This window comes from Anser cygnoides, chromosome 3, assembly GCF_040182565.1.
Source record: "Anser cygnoides isolate HZ-2024a breed goose chromosome 3, Taihu_goose_T2T_genome, whole genome shotgun sequence".
Lineage (NCBI taxonomy): Eukaryota > Metazoa > Chordata > Aves > Anseriformes > Anatidae > Anser > Anser cygnoides.
This window is the reverse complement of record NC_089875.1, coordinates 73,792,327-73,812,329: the sequence shown is the minus strand read 5'-3', so window position 1 is coordinate 73,812,329 and position 20,003 is coordinate 73,792,327. Positions and strand designations below refer to the sequence as shown.

At 48.3% G+C, this 20,003-nt stretch overlaps 1 protein-coding gene across 1 annotated transcript in view; it reads left to right on the top strand.

Moving 5' to 3' along the window:
- Positions 1-19,564, top strand: part of FOXO3 (forkhead box O3) — a 91,397-nt gene extending 71,833 nt beyond the window's left edge. The window contains exons 2-3 of the mRNA XM_048079166.2: positions 1,231-2,666; positions 15,366-19,564. Coding sequence (XP_047935123.2) covers positions 1,231-2,631 — 1,401 coding nt within the window. The 3' untranslated portion in view covers positions 2,632-2,666; positions 15,366-19,564. The remainder of the gene's footprint in view (positions 1-1,230; positions 2,667-15,365) is intronic.
- The last annotated feature ends 439 nt before the right edge of the window (positions 19,565-20,003 follow it).

Sequence of the window (20,003 nt, the reverse complement as noted above, 5' to 3'; positions counted from 1 at the left end):
TCTTTAACGTGCAGGAACAGCACAAGTGTTTTGTCAAAAGAATATGGCATCACTCCAAATATCTTTGACTTGCACATGGGAAAAAAAATCCAGCCCCTTGGAAGCATTCTCAGTTGCCAATACTACTTGTGTGTCCTTTTTTGAGCCCTATTTTAAGCCCCAAATCATTAGGATGAGTAGAGCTGGATTTTTATCCCTATTCTTTGGGTATAAATCTGGTGTTCTTTCACTGGGTCTACCACAGTAGCTGGTTTTCTCTGCCGCTGTCTTGTTCTGGGGTGATTATCGCCGGTGTGTGGATGTTGCTGGGTGGCACAAGCCTATGCCCCGACCTCCCCTGCAAGTGCTGTATTTTGTGGCATCCTCTACAACACGGGGTAGACAGCTTTGTGCAGCTTCATACAGATGAGTATCCAGCAGCTTACAGGGACGGGAACGTCACCGTGCGTTGTGTCACATCGCATTTTGAAGACTGTGAGGATACTACAGCGGGGGGCAGCTGGCCAGCTGCTGTGGTACGGGCGTGATTCTGGTGTCTCTCATGGAGAGAGAGAGCACGGCTTACTCATGCACAGCGTGCCCGTGGGAGAGGAGCACCAGCACACGCAGTTTTCGCAGGAATGATTATAATAAGTACACAAACACACATGCCAATGAAGAACTACAAAGACATTTGCTGAGGCTGCAATGAGTGTGACTACCCCTCCAGTCAGACTTTTGCAGTGTCTCCGCAGCTTTTGTTTCAAGGAACTGATGGCAAGATTGCTGATGGTATAGAGGTTTGTCCTGAGTGGAAAGTAGGGGAGAGATGGCACTGTTGGATAAAGGGCATGGGCATTGGCTTCTGGTTTCACCCGTATCCCATCAGAGGGGGGGGTTGGCAAAGGGGAGCTGGACATGTTGTTCCCTCGCTCTGACATTCCCAGCTGTCTTGTCTAGCTCCTTGCTAGCAGGACCAGAGCTGTGTCACACCCCGTTCCTTAGGATGCAGCTTTTGGGGAGTAAAGGTGGGCACCAGGAATGCACATTGCTTGCTGTACAACAGCATGCTGCCACGGTGCTGTCATGCTCCAGCCCTCCCATGTCCACCACCCAAGAAACCCATGGTGATGTCCTACAGGGGCCGGTGTTTTTATCAATGTCGTTTTCATGTGATGTTGGTTTTGTGGTTGAGGTTTGGGGTAACAAGAAGTGCTGGCCTTGACGTTTTGTTTTCTTCCTTTCCTGCAGAACTCAATCCGGCACAACTTGTCACTCCACAGCCGCTTCATCAGAGTGCAGAACGAAGGCACCGGGAAGAGCTCCTGGTGGATGATCAATCCAGATGGCGGAAAAGTGGGCAAGGCGCCACGGAGACGCGCCGTGTCCATGGACAACAGCAACAAGTACACCAAGAGCAGGGGGCGGGCGGCTAAGAAAAAGGCGGCCCTGCAGACTGCCCAGGAGGCAAGCGAGGACAGCCCTTCCCAGCTCTCCAAGTGGCCGGGGAGCCCAACTTCCCGCAGCAGCGATGAGCTGGATGCGTGGACAGATTTTCGCTCCCGGACGAATTCCAACGCCAGTACGATAAGTGGCCGCTTGTCACCGATTTTGGCAAGCACCGAACTAGATGATGTTCAAGACGATGACGCTCCGCTTTCTCCCATGCTGTACAGTAGTCCATCGAGCTTGTCCCCCTCGGTAAACAAACCGTGTACTGTGGAGTTGCCTAGGTTGACTGATATGGCTGGGACAATGAATTTGAACGATGGACTGACAGATAACCTCATGGATGATCTCTTGGACAATATTACACTCCCTTCCTCCCAGCAGTCGCCCACAGGAGGGATGATGCAGAGAAGCTCCAGTTTTCCATATGGTTCCAAAGGTTCAGGGCTGGGTTCCCCCTCGAGTAGTTTCAACAACGCCGTATTCGGGCCGTCGTCCCTGAATTCCCTCCGCCAGTCGCCCATGCAGACCATTCAGGAGAACAAGCAGGCCACCTTCTCTTCCATTTCCCATTACAACAACCAGACGCTGCAGGATCTGCTCGCCTCTGATGCACTTAGTCACAGCGATGTCATGATGACACAGTCTGACCCACTCATGTCACAAGCCAGCACAGCTGTGTCCGCCCAGAACTCCCGCAGGAATATAATGCTCCGCAACGACCCCATGATGTCGTTTGCCGCGCAGTCCAGCCAGGGCGGTCTGGTCAATCAGAGCCTGCCCCATCACCAGCACCAGTCTCACAACTCTCCTCTTAGTGGCAGCCGTGCCTTGTCCAATTCCATCAGTAACATAGGCTTGAATGACTCGAACAGCTTGGGTTCCTCCAAACATCAGCAGTCACCCGTCAGTCAGTCTATGCAAACACTTTCTGACCCGCTCTCAGGCTCCTCTTTGTATTCCTCTAGCGTGAACCTCCCGGTCATGGGACACGAGAAATTCCCAAGTGACTTGGACCTGGATATTTTCAATGGGAGCTTGGAGTGTGACATGGAGTCCATCATCCGCAGTGAACTCATGGATGCAGATGGGCTGGATTTTAACTTTGATTCCCTCATCTCAGCTCAGAACGTTGTCAGTCTGAATGTGGGGAACTTCACTGGTGCTAAACAGGCTTCATCACAGAGTTGGGTACCAGGCTGAAGGATCTTTCAGAACAGGGAAAAATGGGCAAACAGGTCAGTGCCCCGTGGATGTGCTAAAATGCTTGGTTCCTTCGTTTTATTGGAGTCTGCACCAAACACTTAATTGTTAGCGCACACTAATAGTACTAATTTGGCTTGCGATGGCTTGCTATGTTTTGGTATGCAACAGCTACAACCAAGAAAAATTTGGAGGTGTGGAGGGAAATGAGGCTAAGCTATAAAAGCTGCTCAGCTGCAACAGTGTCAGCGCGCATCTGATGCTATGTGTCCTTCTTAATTTAGGCATAAGAAATGTTAATGACAAATCAGGCAAACCGAGGTGGAATATTTGTGGGTTCCAGGAATCAGAGAGCTCCAGCTTGTCTTCTTTGAAGTCGCAACAGGTGGATTCGTCTCTGCAGCTCATGCTGCACGTAGCCAGGCCGTGTTACATGGGGATGGGGCAAGGGGCTTTGCAGTCAGTGCAGCAATACTGCTGCAGGGGAGGAGGAAGAGTGCCCTTGAAAGATCAGTGCTTGCACTCGGGATTGGGTGCGCGGCACAGATTTGGACTGAATTAGAGTTATACTGCTGCTGTGGTACAGCTACTCTAGTGCAATTGTTTGATTTTATTTTTTTAATGTAATTCTCAGCAAAAGAAAAGTAGCAAATCAAGGAATTGTATTTTGAAATAACACAGGTAGGATCCTGGTCCCAGGAACATCCTGTTCTAAATGCTCTAAATACGCAAAAATTGTTGGTCCCCCTCAGGGCCTGTGTAGATACCATTTCCTTTTGGACTCCACCAAGAGAGTATCTCTACGTTTGGGTTTTGACACCAGTGCTTTTGAAACGTTTGCCTCAGATTAATTTTTTTCTAGATTGCTGTGGTTTTTCTCAGTGTTTCTTTTCCACATCTGGGGACACCAGAGCCTGTAAATGTTGTTTCTGTCATCCTTTGTGATTCTGCAGGTTCCTGCCCATACCTCTCTGCCTGCTTCCACGTACATATTCCCTGACTCATAGAGCAGGTTCCACACAAAGTGCCCTTTCTCCTTTGTTTATTTATTAGTATAAGGGAGTAGATTTCAAAATACAGTAGGATAAAAGGTTAGCTATAAATTATTGAAAGTATTGTGTTAACTTCAGAACAGTGTGCAGAGTATCCCAACACTGGGGCTAAAAGAGGCATTCACTTGGTTTGCAGCAGACTTCCAACTTTCTTATTTTCTGGGGGAAAGATAGAAAGAAGGAGTCACAGTGTTTTCTGACTTTATGGTGCATCATTTACTGATGAGTGACCCTTTCATCTTTAATTGAGTTTTCATTCTTTGTTTCACAGTTAGCTGTTCATGGGGAAGCTTTGCAGTCTGTGAACAGCAGTGGTGAGCCTCCTGAACTCTGTCTAGAGTACCCCCAAAGATACGTGCTGATCTGCTGTCTTTAAGGGAGAAAAGGACTGTGCAGGACGCCTTGCTGTAGTCATCTGCAAAGCTTCCTCGCTCCAGTGGAGCAGGTGGTTTGCGCAGTACATTCAGGCGAAGGATTTCCTCTGATTCTTTCACATCTTCTCTCTAAAAGCGTGAGTGTTGCAGAGTGAGGTTGGGAGATGGGCTGCAGAGGTGGGCTGTAGAGGATGCTGCATCCAACTGACCATGCATGGGATGGCATTGTGGCAAGGACAGGGCGCCAGCTGAATTCTGCTTTTTTTTTCAGCTCCAGTGCTTGATAACGTAAGAAAGGAAAGGGGAGAAAAAAGAAAAGTGGTTCATGAACTGGGAAGCAAAAACTTGCAGCAGGTCACGCTTGTCGATCAGGTGTCTCTTCCTCCAGGTGCATGAGCTTTTTGGATTTAGAAACCCTCTTTGCCTGAGGTGAAACATCCAACAGTACAGCCTGCTTAAAACAGAGATGTTATTGACAGCTGTGCTTGACACACTTCCAGAAGGGCGATGTTCTAGCATCATCACTTACTGTGTGTAGGTAGAAGGTGCCCAGGGAGACCCGCCAGCAGCACCAGGGAGGCACACCACCAGCCACCTCCTCACCAGGGCTCCCAGCTGCCTCTCAGCACTGTCCTGTGCCATGCAGGGAGAGGGAAGCCACCCAGTCCTTCCCAGGCTGCGCCTTTGGAGGAGAGGACCTGACACGTCTGTGCACAAGGAGACTCATTTCGGAGGACAGATTTATTAAGGAGATGGCTTTCCTCAGTAGATTAATGGCTGGTCACCTGTGGGAGCCTCTTTCTCTCTCTCTGGCAGCTGGACTGGCTGCTATGGGGTGCCTCCAGTGTCAGGTGCGAGTGCAGGTGATTTCTGCTGTGCTGGTTCACCTCCCACAGGTCCTGCTCTGTTGAGCATCACCGCCGAAGAACTGGCCTCTGAGCGAGTGCCTCCTGTTTTGGTAGGAGTGAAGTCAGGTGTCATCAGCCTGAGTTGTTTTCTCAGCTATTTTTCTGCCTCGCTCTAGCATAGGGACCCCTGAATTAAAATCTCTCAGCGGTTTTCATGACCCCAATAACAAAGCTTTGTGGGCTTGGAGGCTGGGAAACACTTTCAGCAGAACAGCCTGATGTTTGCTCATGTTAAATCCATTTCATGAAGTGAAGCAGTTACAGTGGGCTATTGGCATACCTCAGAGTGCTGTGTTTTCTATGAAAAATAAGGGAAAGGTTGGAGTCAGTTTTCAGGAAGAAAAGAAAGCAGCCAAATACACAGTTCTTTAGCTTATACATACCGTAGGTATAGAAGGGAGGTTACTTTGGAAGAAAATTGACTACACTCTTCACAGAGGAGGGGAAAGCCCTGTGCAGAAGATGCCACCGTTAAGATTTGGTGGCCATGGCTCTGCGCTGTGGGGCTTGCTGTGCCCGGCCTTTCAGTGGGCCCGAGTTGATGCTCATAACCGAATTTGTTTGTTTGGATTTTCCTCCTACAAGAAGGAAAGAAGAAAATCAATATGCTTTTTTCTTAGGTTACTCACACAGCCATGATTTCCCCCTATCTCCACTTGCTTCCCAAGAGCACTGAATCTGCCCTCCACCCACTCACGTAATCATCGGGTTGTTTTTTCAGCTCATTTATCAATACGTGAAGACATCGCTATTGCCTAGACTTTCTCCAGAATACCTTTTATTTATAAATCAGTGGGTCTTTCCTTGGTTTGCTGGTGTTCTCACCACTTGGCTCTTTGCTCTGTGGTCCTTCTCAGCCAGAGGAGCCGAAGGGAGTTGGTATTTGCCCGAAGAGCAGCCCCAAGCAAACTGATGGGGGCTCTCCCCATCAGTTTGGGGCAGAAATGGGGGATATATGGGTGCTGGTGATCAGCAACCGCTCTGACATCAAAATCCCTTGAAGAAGCTGTTTTTGCCTCAGTTATTTCAGCAATCCAGCTTTCGAGAGAGCCCCGCAGCCGGCGATGCTGGCAGGGCTTGGGAAAGGGGTGGAGGGCGGCTCTGTGCAAGTAGGGCAGGAACTTCTTGAGCTGGTTTTGCTGTCTGCAAAACTCATCTAGCTGCATCTTCTGGGAGAGGTTTTAATGTGCCATTTAGCTGGATCCCTCTGGGCGCTGTAACAGAGCTGTGCTGAAGCCACGTTGACTTGTTTGAAAATTAGAAGTAAAATACTTCACAGAGCAGTTAGTCACTCATTTTACCCGAGCATCATTGAAGTCCCAAGTCATCTTGCTGTAGCAGTAGAGTGCATAAGTCTCTAATAGCAGTGTCCTGAATTAGTTCACAGAATTTGATGGTTAACATCTCTGATAAATCAAAATCCTAAAAAATGTAATAAAATGCCTGTTTATATTTCATTAGTCTGTATCTGTGGACTACTTGCTGATTTGTTAATTTACATTCAGCCTGCTTCTGGGTAAAATTCATACCAAAGACAAACCCATAGGTCTGAGGATGACTGCATTGACTAAAAGACTGTCTTAAAAGTGGAAATAGTAAAGAGATCACTCTTTGGATGCAGTTTGTCCCCTTTGAATCAGAGCACTCTGACTGGACAACATGCCACGAGGAAGATGATTGTCATTCTTTTCCACAAACCTTGTTTTCTGCTTGTTAAAGCTGACATGTGGAGAGCAGATTTGGTGGACCCTGACTGCCTCAGCACCATGGATGCGCTCCCTCCTCTCTCAGTTTCCAAAATGAGGTCTCACGGGCAGGGCTGACAGGTTTCCTGTGCGGCTACCTTTAAGAAATCCAAAGGAAATTCAAGAGGAGCAAATTCTTCTGCTCCGTTTCTAACAGGTCAGTGGTTAAGGCGGTGGCGTGCTTTTCGTGTTTCAGTGTTGTTTCAGCCAGCCCAAGTTTTGAAAAGTGGTTTTGTGACTAGCTGAACGTCATGCGCGCCAAGTTTAGTCTTTGAGCAAAAATATCTGTGTGGAAAACTTGGTATTTCTCTGGGAACAGGGATCCCATTAACTCCAGGGAGGGCCTGCCCCGTCAGGCTCCCCAGGGGCCTGTCCTATGCTTGTGGAGAAGCTGCAGCCTCTGCTGCTGCCGCCCCAGGCACGGCTGGGCCTCGGTCCCTGCTGTGGTGTTGCAGGCGGCCACTGTCCCCAGCTCGGCTCCAGAAAGTCCTTGTCACAGCCCCGTGTCGACGGGAAGCAGCAGCAGATGCGGCTGCTCCTCCCCGGGCTGGGCCGGGTGAGTCAGGAGGGTGCTCGCGGGGCCTCTCCTCAGCGGGGGTGAAGGCAGCAGGAGCCGGCACAGGAACGTCATGGATCCCCTCGCTCCTTCTGGAAGAGCTTGGGCTATTTATTTATTTAAATCTTAAGTTTTTTGTTTTAGGGTTATTAACCGAGGGAAAAGGTCCATCAAAGCCAGCGTTCTGTCCGCAGGCTTGTGTTGTGAGCCGTCGGCAGCAGAAGCCAAGATAGTGGTCTGATCCTGTGGTTTGGGTGTTCTGTTTTTGTGATATATATATATATATTTTAGTGCCTCATGCTTTGTCATGTGATTCAGCAGCAATAATTAGGCAGAAACTTGCTGTCCCTGCAGATGCCAAGATTACAGGATGACATACTCGCACCAGATGACAGCACAAACTGGTATTTTTAGAACAGCCCGCATCAACTGGTCTCCCCAGTGCTTTCCTCCCTGTATCAGCAGCACTTGGGTTTTATTAGAGAATGAGTCTTTGCAAATGTCTTTTTCATGTGAATGAGCCGTTATATGATCGTTTAGAGCTGCAGATCTGCGTTTGTCCCAAGTCGTGCTCTTGCCCGATCGCTGGGATGGTTACAGGTGGTTTGTTTTTTTATTTCTGTCTTTTCATCTGGGCTTTTAAATACCCCCCTAAAAAGCATATTTTCTTGAAGAAGTGCATAATAAGAGATTTTTTTTTAGAAACATAGCATCATGCAGCTGAGGAAAGGTCAGGATCTTCTTTCATGGCAATTCAGTGCTCAGCCGCAGTGATGAACTGATAGCCGGAGAGGCTTGAGTCTTAGGTTCATGACAGCCAAAGGGCACAGGTATGGCGTGGGCAGCCGAGTGCATGCAGCTGAGCAGTGCTGTGAGTAAATAGCCGGGCTTTTTCTCCTGGCCTGCAGAAGGAGGGTGAGGGACACAGATGCTCGCACAGCCTCCCCCTGGGCTCCTGGTGCTGGAGGTGGAGAGCGAGAGTCTCCAGCAGGATGGTCACAGCAGCGTTGCCCCCGATTGAGTGTCCACGTGGCACGTGGGGACACTGGCCCCATGAAATCAGGTACCAGCAGTTGGGTGGCAGGACCACTCAGCTCCAGTCAGGTTTGTGGAGCTGTTTAATCAGCTTTTCCACTCAGATTACCACACAGGGCGACCGTTGCTGGAGTCTGGCGGAGCAGACATCTGTTGAGCAGTAAGCGGACGGGGACGCGGCTCAGCTAACAGAGGCCGCTGTGTAGCCGTGGCTGTCTGCAGTTGCTCCAGGGAAAAAAGGATACTTCCCAGAGTGTGCCGTGGAGAATAGCATGTGTTCATGCACTTTTTCATCTGAGCTGAGTGCCTTGCCCGTTGTTCTTCCCTGCACTGCCTCGTTTTGCAAACTGCTTCTCTCAGCTTCCACAGGTAACATATTTCGTACAAGTGTAGGGAAGATCTGGTTTAGAGGAAGGGCCTTGCCTCTCTTGCCTCCTCCCAACACTTCTAAGTCATGGTAGAGGAGGTTCTGCCTTACATCAGCTTGGTGGAAATCCTTTTCAGTGATCCATGTGAGCATTATTGGCCTGCGCTTGGCAGAGAAAAAGAGACAGTCTGTGAGGACATTCAGAAAAAGAGTACATAGCAGGTTTCCATGGCACTGTAAAATGCGTAATTCACGATGTTTCCAGTCAGGTAGGTACCCTTTACTCTCCAGTTTGGAAAGCAACATTTGTTCTCCAGATTCAAAGGCATAAGCAAAATACTTCTCTGTATTTGCACAGGTATAGTAGTTATCCATTCTTTTCTCATCCTCAGCAGAGGTCTCTTTGCCACTGCTCCCATGGGCCTGTTATTCAGCTGATGTACTCTACCCCTTTTAGAAGTTACATTTTGCAAGCATTTTGGTGTTCTTCTTCTGTACAGTTAACTGTCCAGCAGCATCCTGCCTAAAAGGTGCTGATGTCTCTCAGTCAGTGGCAGTGTTATCCATAACTGATATGGTTTCCACACACCTCCTCAGGCCCCTGAAGAAAAGGCAGGGGATAAAATTTACCATGAAATTGTAAGAAGCCTGGAGACATTACAGGGAGATGGTGCCTTATATCTAAACCCTTCTCAGTTGTCCAGGGCAGGGGATTGAACCCAGCCAGATGTAGTGGTTCTCAAAAGCAATTGGATGTCAGCAGTGCTTGTGCTGGAAAGCCAACGTAGCTGCACATTGGCATCTCTGTAGGTGTAAAAACAAGTGTCACAACATATGGTCTTTTTGTATGGGCAACAACACAGTGACATATGCAGTGTCGTCTGTACGAGCCTGCTCTTCTTGCAAACAAGTGCAGAATTTCCTGTGGATTGGGTGGTTTAGTATCAGGTCCCAATACATAAGGAAAACCCCAATCTGTTTTTCCTTTTAAGTGTGTGAGCAGGGGTGGGCCAATTTCTTTAGGTGTCTCCTTTTTGTATGTAAAATGGGTAGAAGGGACCTCGGCCACCTTTGAGTGTGAAGTCAGCTGTCCAGAGGAGTGGTGGACCTTCTCTTGCTGGAAATTTTCCAAGCTGGCCATGACAAGGCTTTGAGTAATCTAACCTAAGCTTCAGAAGAAGATTGGTCCAGATGATGTTCAGAAGTCCCCTCCAGCCTAGACTTCTCTATGATTCTGTGAAGAGTAGTTCTTCAAAAGCTTCATAAACAGTTGTGAAAGTTCAACATTTTTTTTTCAACCTGTTCACATGCATAAAAGAGATGGCAATGTATTAATGATTAGATTACATTCAATATGTGTTCTTCAGAAAAATAGAAGAGAAAAAATCTTCTCCTTCTTCTGTTTTTCCCCTGTTGTCCTACAGACAAACTATAAAGTGCGTGGCAAGATAAATGTAGATTTAGATGAGTAAGTGCTGAGATCAATAGGGCTAACGTCATTTTTTGCTCATCTCCTCACATTGCAGTCTGGTTTAAATCTTCACAGAGGCTTATTCTGTGCAGGGAAGTGAAAAGAAAGGCCCGGCTTTTGGCAAAGTTGTGAACTTCTGTGATGCTGCAGGTTGGTTGTTGTGCAGAAACAAGCAGCAGTGGTATTACAGATACGACAAACAGCACGGGCCTCTGCAAGGAGAAAGGAGGTGGAGGAAGGTTTATCAGAAAAGCATGCATGCCAATAGTTGTGGCACCTTGCTGAGGTCCTGGGTAAGCCTTTTGTTGCAGAGCTAACACAGGGAGAATGATCTGACATCTTCGGGTACATTTACTTCCAAAGTATTCGGTTGTCTGCTATGGTTTGCAGCTTGTTTTGGAGAGAAACAGCAGCCACAGAAGGAAAGGATACACTTTCGTGCTTTACGTGCCTGTGCAAGTACCAGCACAGCAAATTTTTAGCTCCCATATGTCCTAGTTCTCTGCTGCTCTCTTCCTCTTTCCATTCTTTTCCCCTTGTTCTCTGCCTCTGACTCTGAACCAGAAAAAAAAATCAATTTTTCTGAGTACAGTTCAAAGAGAAAAAGTGAAGTTGCAACATGCCTGAAAGTTCAGGCCCTTGTAAGAAAGCCCATTAAGCTGCCAGCTCTCTTCTTTCCCTTGGACTTTGCATCCTGACCTCAGCGTTGCATTTTGGCACGGTGCCACTCTAGTGCAGCATATGCTAGGCCTGTATGGGACCACAGTGACTTACCTGCCATGGAATCAGCATTTCTGATTTTTATTCTGCTCTTGCCCAGAGAAGCTGTGGGTGCCCCATCCCTGGAAGTGTTCAAGGCCAGGCTGGACGGGGTCTTTGGCCAACGTGGTCTGGTGGGAGGTGTCCCTGTCCGTGGCAGGGGGGGTGGGACTAGATGGTGTTTTAGACCCCTTCCAACCCAAACCATTCTGTGGTTCTGTGAAAAATCTCATGCTGCAACTTTGTCATTGCAGAAGGCCACAACAGTTATTTTCCTTGTTCAGTTCTAGCAAGTACTTCGTATTTTTTGGTGTTGAACTGTGAAAACCTATGGCAGAATATTACCTTAAACAACGAAAAAGGCCGTAAGCATACCTAAGCACATGCTGCATTTGAGCCTACCCCCATGTTAGAGGAGAAGCCATACTGCTGGTGGCAGTGGAAGAAGCAAGGGCCAGAGGCATTGGAACAAATACACATCTGTCACTAAAGGACACGAGTTTCCTTCCAAATGTTTCCATTTTACAGTCTGTGGATTGTTACTTGTAAAAGGCATTATTGGGATTTCCCGTCTCTGGGGAGTCGTACTGAGGGGTACCCAGGGAAGACTCTTGTCTTGCAGACCTTTGGGTGGTGATATTTTTCAAGATGCAATATCCACTCAGCAAGGTTTCCAGCCAAATCAGCAGGTCCTCAGTAGGCTGCTTTGCAGAAGAGCTGCATGTCGATGGTGCAGTGTCAAGTACTACGATCAAGGAAAGGATCACATCCCCTTTCTTTTTGCAAATCGCTGTGTGTGCTGGTGGTGATGTTGACTTACTGATAAACGTACCACCAGTGGGCATCACCTGTGCCTTGCTCTTGGGGAGAATCAGTGCGTCGCCTTCGTAACCTGAAGAAATTTCCAGTGCCGCAGTAGGAACCAAAGGGAGAAAGCAGCACAGAGCAGATGAGGCTTCAGAGCTTGTCTGATAGAGCATAAGCTGGCATGGGGCTTGGCAGACCACTTTCCCCTTAAGTGGTGGAGATGCAATGTGGTGTGAGACAGAGGTGAGGAAATGTTATTGCGGGGAGGGATATCACAGCATTAAGCCATGCATTAAGGCAAGAGTAGCATTTATAGGAGGACAGTAGCAAGGTAGAGGATGGGAGAGCATAGGAAAGGACAGAAGGAGTACAGAAGTCTTTGCTTTTCTCTTCCACCAAATAGGATAAACAGATTTAACATCTAGGGTTCGAATGTCTGTGGGAAGTGATGAAGCAAGAGTTCATCCCGAACTACCCCTAATTTAATGCTTTTTCTGTTTCTGTTTTAAAGTTGTCATTTTCACCAACCACATGCATGTGTGGTTGCATAAGTTATAGTTTGATATAGTACTATGGCTTCTTCTGATGTCCAGCAGATGTGCCTTGTCCAAGCCGCCTGTGCCCAAGGGGTCAAAACACCAGGGTGGAACTGCGCGTGTCGCAGAGCCCAGGTGTCATCTCAGCTGTGGTGACTACACTTCAGAAGAAAATTTTCATTTTCTTAGAAAGTCTAAGAAGAGACTGAGCAAAGAAAGTCTAAAACACTTCAGGAGAAAGTCTGAAATTCCTTTCCTTTCTCTGATGATTGAAAATGGGCTTCAGGTTTGGCAGAGGAGCTGAGGAGCTTTTTAAGGGAGAAGTGAATTTTCCAGAGAGTGGCTTAGGAAGCGTAGGCAAAGGATGCCCTTCCTCTGCCTGGGAGTTTCCCCCAGCCTCGGGGAACGAGGCTGTGCTGCAGATAAGAGCCAGGGGAATGGGTTTGCTGCAGTAAGTTAGCTATGGCAACCTCCCAGCTGCTGCCATGGCACTGCTTTCGAGCACTGATCTCTAACCCACCAGCCCTGCTAGATTTCCTTTTTCTTGTACCTACCCGTTGCCTCTGTTCCATGTATTTTTGCAGTCACTCCCATGCACGTGCCTCTGTTACTTTTTTCCCCAAAAAGAGGCCCCCAGTAGTACATAAAGGCCAGAAAACAGAACGAAGTGGGGACTGCAGCACCTTACCTGGGGAGCTGCTTGGTGCCCGCAGAGGACAGCGTGGTCCTGCCTCACCCGAGGAGATTCCCCTGCAGACACGCAGCTTTCCCAAATGCCGTGGGGAACGGGAGAAAACCTGGTGGTGGCTCAGGAGGCAGCTGGAGGTCCTGGAGCCAGTTGTGGTGGAGAACCACTGCTACACGAAGATGTAGCCGGAGTGTTTGCTTCCCTGCTTGGCATGGTTTTCAGTGCTGTGAACTAGCAGGCACCTAACTCAGGGTTGACGGAGGCTTTTTGTGGTCAGACAGAAAGTGAGAGTGTGTGGGTCTGTTACGGACTGCAGCGGGGTAATTCAAAGGCATGTGGGTTAAGGCTTTGATCTACTTCTTTCCATTTTTTAATCCATCTGCAAAGTCTGCGTAAACAGAACTGTGAAAATCGAGCGTGTTTCGGTTCTGCTATGAGCAGCTTTCACCTCCTCCGCGCGTTTGTCTTGGGTAAGCCCCAGTCTCACGAAGGTTTGCGCTGTCTGGAGGACCAGTGCTCCCAGGAAGGAATACGAGGCAGTGCCACTTACACAAATCCTGCTTGTGATCACCTGTCCCCCATTTTTTTTCCTTTGTCACCTCGTTCCGTAGCACTGTATTTTACATAAGTTTTTAATTTAAATGTTAAACACTGCTCTGGTACTTACTCAGGAGTTTCTGTCCTTATTTCCTTTTAATTAATGGCTCCATTTGGAGCCAGCAGGACTTCTCACACACTCGGGTTAAGCCCGTGGGTGCTGACTGAGACGTGCCCGGCTGGCCAGGCTGAAGCCCTCTCTCCTGAGGAGCCTGGGCCTTGGGAAGCCATCAGCTTCCAGCCTCCCTGCAAAGGGATGCGCTCGGTTGTTCTGCAGACAGGCCACTGGTTATACTGGGAGTTACCGGGCCTGTCTGGGGAACTTGTGGTGACCTTCTTGTGGCCACGGGGACACGCTTACCAAACGGAGCCGTTGCCAGACAGTCACATTAGCAAAGGGCTAGCATTAATTTACTCTTTGGAAACGAAGAAATCAATATGTTGATCCAGTCGGAAATCCCTTTATTCGTAAAACAGTCTACCCCAAAACCCCGCACGTAATTAAGGCTAAAGCCAAATTTTGTTTGGGTGAAAGGCACAATCTGTCTGCTCCCTAAGCCACTCTGAATGAAGGTCTCCCCTAATGGCGCAGGGAGCAGCTGTCGCCCTGTTGCTCTAATAACCATCAGACAAAATGATTAAATTCCCATCAATCATTTAGCATTATCAGAATAGGTCATTTTAACAAAATGTTATCGTAGGATCAGCGCCTGGCACCTTAGAAAGGAGGATCCTCGGGATAGTCTGGGCAGTAACGGAGTCATCTGACGATACCCCGTCGGGTGATTTCCCTTGCAGGAGCTGCTCTGCTGGATCAGGCCAGCGGTGCCCCTACGTGTTCCTGAAGGTGGCTGATACCAGGCATTTTAGAGAGTAAAAACATTCCTGTAATCGACTTGGATTGCTTCAGCAATCCCCTTGTTCTTGCACTGTATAAAAAACCACTGATAATGCGTGGCAGGGAAGGCCCTCAAAAGGCTCTGGGTGGTGGTGGGGACTCGGCCCCAGTTTCAGAAGCCGCTTGAGCCAGACCCTAAAGAGGAGTTATGTGCCAAGCACTGGGGGTGGCTGCCAAGTAGGACTTCTGAAGATGTGGAAGGATTTCATGGGAGTGTTTAAACGTACACACTTTTCAAAACCCTGCTTGGGAGTGTATCCTTAAGCCACTGCTTACCTTTGAAACCTGCCCCCCTGTGCATGTTGAAATGTTCCCGTGTTTGCGGTGATTTACCTGCCCTAACCCTGCCCTAACCACGTTTTTAAAGCCCAGCCATGCCCGCCTGTCATGGCGTGCTGTACTGCGGAGGAGAAGGGAGGGCTTAGCAAACCCATGGTTCCGTGCTGCCTCCTTCGAACAGCCTCCTGCGGCTGCCGTTCGGGGCTGGTGCCCGGTGTCAAACGCTGACAGCAGATGTGCCCAGCCTCTTGGTGGTGACGAGGCAGAGCGATTGTGGAACATCTCCTCCAGGAGCTGAAGGATCCTTTTGTGCTTCACCTGGAGATATGCTTAACGAGGAGACAGTCTACTGGGTTCCTGTGAAATGCACTTGGCTATTGCTTTTATTTCGAGGAAGGGTCTTTTCCTTCATGCTCAGGAGCACCTAAGCCTGTAAAGAAGGACTCAAACCATGGCAAGAGAGAAGCATTTTCGTGAGGGGTAACAGTTTAACTCATCCTTTGCTGTATGTCGAAGCTTCTGGATGCAAACAAATCAAAATTGCTTATCAGTGCAAACTGTCGTTGGGTTCGGAGGTTTACTCAGGTGGCTTTTTGTTGTTGTTTTGTGGGCTGTTTTTTCCTACGTGTAGCAATCTCACTCTTCTTTTTCTTCCTCTCCAGGCCCTCAAACTGACACGAGATGTAGAGAGAGAACCCTTTGCCAAATCTGCTGTCAGCAAGTGGACAGTGATACTGTTTACAGCTTACGACCTTTGTGAACCCTGCATTATTTTCCTAACGAAGCAGACTGTTAATAGGCCCCATACCTGAGTGAAGATCCTCTTTTTTTTTTTTTTTTCTCTCTTACTTTTTTTTGGAATTGAACTCATTCTGAAGTATGCAAAATCTTCCTTTTCTGGGATGGCCAAGCACCTGCTGTGGAGACAATGTTCAGCACCATCCTGTTGAGAACACACTGTGTAGCCTTTACAGTAGTTACTTGTCAATGAGTATGTGGTGTTTCAATATATTAATGGTTTATGGGATGTTTTAAGTTGGCTTTTCTTTTTGGAGGTTTTTCCTGTCTGCCCACCCTCCTCCCCCCCCAGCCTCCAGTTTGATTTCCTTAGATTTTTTGACCATTTTTGCTTTCTCTCCCTGGGGAATCTGAAACACTGCTTACGCTCGAGGAAACGATCATAACCCACCACCACGGCTCAGATGCCAGGGCTTTCCGAATATACAGCATCCATTACGCCAACCGACCGACCGAATTCCAGAGGGATGCGATTTCGTGTGGTCTGTTTGCCCGTTGGGTTGGTTTGTTTCTTTTCTTTCTTATTCTTTCCTTAAACTTCATGGTACGCCCCCGTGTTCCGTAAGCATCGAGCCAGGGCTGATTGCGAAGCGAGGGAAAACCGGCGAGGGAAACCTCCCGGCTGGTGCTGGCGAGGACAGGACGGACTGACCGCGGGTGCCGCTGCCCCCGCCTCCTTGGCCGCAGGACCCCGCTCGCTGCCCACCAGAGCAGGCTCCCTGCCTGCTATACGTTAGTTAAAAGTTTTAGGCTGAGCTGCCCTTCGCTGCCAGATGTGTTGAGCGTAACCACCTGTAGGGATCAGTCTGCAGAAGCGAAAATTAAAGGAAACACGCCGCTTCGCAGGAAAGGGGAGCGAACGGGCATCAGCAAGTCACTCGCAGCGGCGACGCCGGGCGTTCAGGCACAGGTCATTGCAGTGTGTGTTATTGCATCAGTGATCCTTTTTTTTTTTCCTTTTTTTTTTTGGACATGTCCTTGATGATTTTTTTCCTTCTCGTCGTGTCTAACCCATTGTGGAAGAAGAAGCAGGAGAGGGAATGGCAAGGTGACAATATCGTACAAATGGCTTTTCATACGAGCATAGATTGTAACAGGATAAATGACACTGAAAGACAAGGCAGTTTTATATATTTTGCTTCTTAAGATTTTCTTTTGTAAAATGAATAATAATTAATAATAATGAATAAAAGGTATGGTGCTGTATAGATCCTCTCTATAATCTGGAAAGTTTGATTACTTTTTATTAGTATCTGGGGGGGAGGGATACAAAAAAAGAGGGGAAAACACCAATGGTACATAAGAACTTGGTATGAAGACGTTCTGAATAGGACAGTGTATACATAATTCTCCAAAGCGATATATGACGTTTTGTTTTTTTTTTCTTTGCATAAAGGCATTATGCATATAAATATATAAATATATTTTATTATGTACAGAAATGGATCATTATGCATGGATGTTAGGAAAACCAACTAGCATTTTAACCCAAAGTTTCAGTGCATGAGCTGCCACCGGTCCGTGTACCATGCAATGTGGAGTGACTCCCTCGCGCCACTGCCACCGCACACGCACACGCACAGTCATGCACACCCACGCCAGCGCTCGTGGGCCCTCCCTCGCTCCTCACTTCCCAGGTCCCTGAGGTGACGTTGGTGAAATAACAGCTCCCCGTGTGATGGAAGTTTTGTTCCGTATCGTAGCCCCCCTCACGCTCACGCTGTTCTCGTGCAGGCGCCCCTCTTGGTTTCATCCCGCGGTTATGACTGTGTAAACTCTGTGCAGTTGTGGTTATCGTCGCCCCGTAGCATATCAACTCTTCCAAGCAGCCAAGGGTTTACCATTCTCATTTTTTTTTTTAAAAAAAGGGAAACTTCTCTTTTCTTTTCACACTAAGGTGGTCTATTTGTCAGCATGGGGGCGAGGTGATTACATTCGCGGGAGGTAGCTGATGCTCACTGCCCATCTCCGCATTCGAGGAGGTGGGTAGGTACCAGCTGCCGGGGTGCTGGCATGGCACAGCAGTCACCAGGCCTGGGGTCACCTCGCTTATCAGAGTCCAGCTGCAGGCACCTCTTATCAGTCAGTCGAGAGCTTCTCCTTGAGCTTCTGCTCTGAGCCTGCAGCGTTAGCCGTCAGCTTCCTGGTACACCCCAAAATGTGAGTGCACGCCGAAGGCCTGTCCTCCGGTGGTCCTTCCCAAGGCTGCCCCGTGGCTGCAGCCCTGGGCTGGGCTTCTCCCCATGCCCCGTGGATTCGGCCACAGGCAGAGCTCCCTCGGCAGCTCCCTGGGACTCAGCATGGCCCCTGCACAGGTGGTGTCCCCGGTGAGACCCAGGTGTCTGCCCAGAGGCCACCACCAGGTCGCTGGCAGCACCGGTAATGACATGGTGGCACAGCCGACGTGACAAAAACCCATCGTTCAATTCTGTTTCTTGGTACGGCTGCAGTTCTGGTCAAATGCAAGGGAAGGCCCCTTAGTCTGAAACAACCCGGGCCGATTTCCGCTCCGCCAAGGCCGCCGCACTGCGTTGAGTTCAGTGGAGCTAGCTCACACCGGCATAAATGAGAGAGAAAAATGTGGTCACTCTGTTCATAAATGGAGGAAAAAACGATTGATTCAGAGACAGCCAGTCAATGGCAGAGAAATTTTCTTAAAAAATTAAAAGCATCAGCAGCTGGAAGGCTGAGTCTACCTCCCAACAGTGTCAAGGGGAGCATTTCCATTGGCATGTCTAGGACACATCGCGCCCCTGCCTTGGAGACTATCCCAGCACCCGCTGAAGAGGGATGGCCTTGGACAACCTCTTCAGCTTGGTTTGGTTTCTGCTGCTCGTTTTTGTGGCCAAAATTTTCAAACTGAAGTGCCTCATGTCAGGCATCACGAAGTCTGGGGCTTGGACGTGGTGTCACGGGGCTGTCGCTCCTCAGACTGAGCAGAGGTGCCTGCTGCCCCAAGGGCCACCCCGTCTGCATGCTGAGGTGCCTAAAATTCGCCCTCGTCTCCAGAGGTGCCGAGCAAATAAATGCATCTTAATGAATTCAAAGGGTCACTTGTCTAGGTGTCAAAATACAGATTAAAATTGCTAATTTGGAGAAAATACCTTTTGAAAACTTTGGCCTTTGAGTTTTGGAACATTCCCCCGCATAGTTTTCCTTCTGAAACCACATAAAACAGATAACGGCCCAGAAGATTACACAGGAGCCATTTAAACACTCTGTCTAAACAGGAAGTCTAAGGTGGCATTTAATGCAGTTTCCTAGTCACAGTTTTGGGGGTTTATTTAATAATTTTGTAATTTTTTTCTTTCTCATGAGAACAATTGGATAGTTGGCCACAGCTTAACTCCAGAAATCTTTGTGCCACTGCTTCAAAAAGTTAACCTTTTAGGTCATGTATTTCTCTCGAATGATGTCATTGCTTGGCAATCAGTGTCCTGTAATTGTTTTTAGTACACGATATACATTAGGAATTGCCAACAGATGCGAAGGGGGACCAGATACATTTCGTTACTATGGGTTGGAAAAATGGATTGTACATTTGGCTTCACATGTTTAACTTTTTTTAAAAAAAGTTGCATGATTGGAAAAAAATATGTATACAGTATCTGTAAAACTGTTTTATCTGTTTTTGTTTCAAGCCATGTAAATTGGAAGAATATGAAATCCACAGCCTTAGCGCGCATGGCCGTCTTTACATACCGAAGAGCTGAACAGTTTATACTTTTCATTTGGGCTATCTTGTACTTTCATTTGAAAGCAGACACTCTCATGTTGCAGTCTTACTGAGGATTTTATAAAATAATAATAATTAAAAGTTAAAAAAAAAAAAAAAAAAAAGATGCTGCCCTGGATGAATATACTACCTTACTACACAGAGATTGGAAGGAAGTTTGTTTTGGAGCAAATCCTGCCCCGTTCCAGACGAAGTAGAGACGCAGTGCTTACTCCACTTGGTGTTAGTAGATATTGCCTTGTGTATTCCATTTTAAATTGTAATCTAGTTTGTAAAAGAGATGGTGACGCATGTAAATAAAGCATAATGGATCTCTACATTGCACAATCGCCTTCGCTCTGTTTTGTTGTCCTGGGCATCTGGAACCTGGAGAAGGGGCTGGGAAGGGACACCGGTGGTGGCAGGGGCCACCAGGCGCAGGGCTGCACAAGGTCCTGTGGCTCTGCAGAGGCATCTCCAGGAGGGTTGCCCATGACTTCATGTCCCTTTGGCTGTAAGCAGCATGCAACACGGAGTTAACAAAACCACCCGTCCCAGGTGCTGCACAAGGGGACCGTTTCCCCAGGGCGCTGGGTGGGCGAGCAGGCTCGGTGCCCCTCTGCGAAGGGCTGAAGGGCAGCAGAGCAGCGAGGATGCCGGGTGAGGGTGGTGACACCAGACCCTGCTCACTCGACTGACGGAGAAAATCCTTCCAACGTTGCACCCCGCTGCTGCAGCCCAGCTCGAGCTTCCCGGGAGAAAACCAGCCCGACTGTAACCCAGCCAG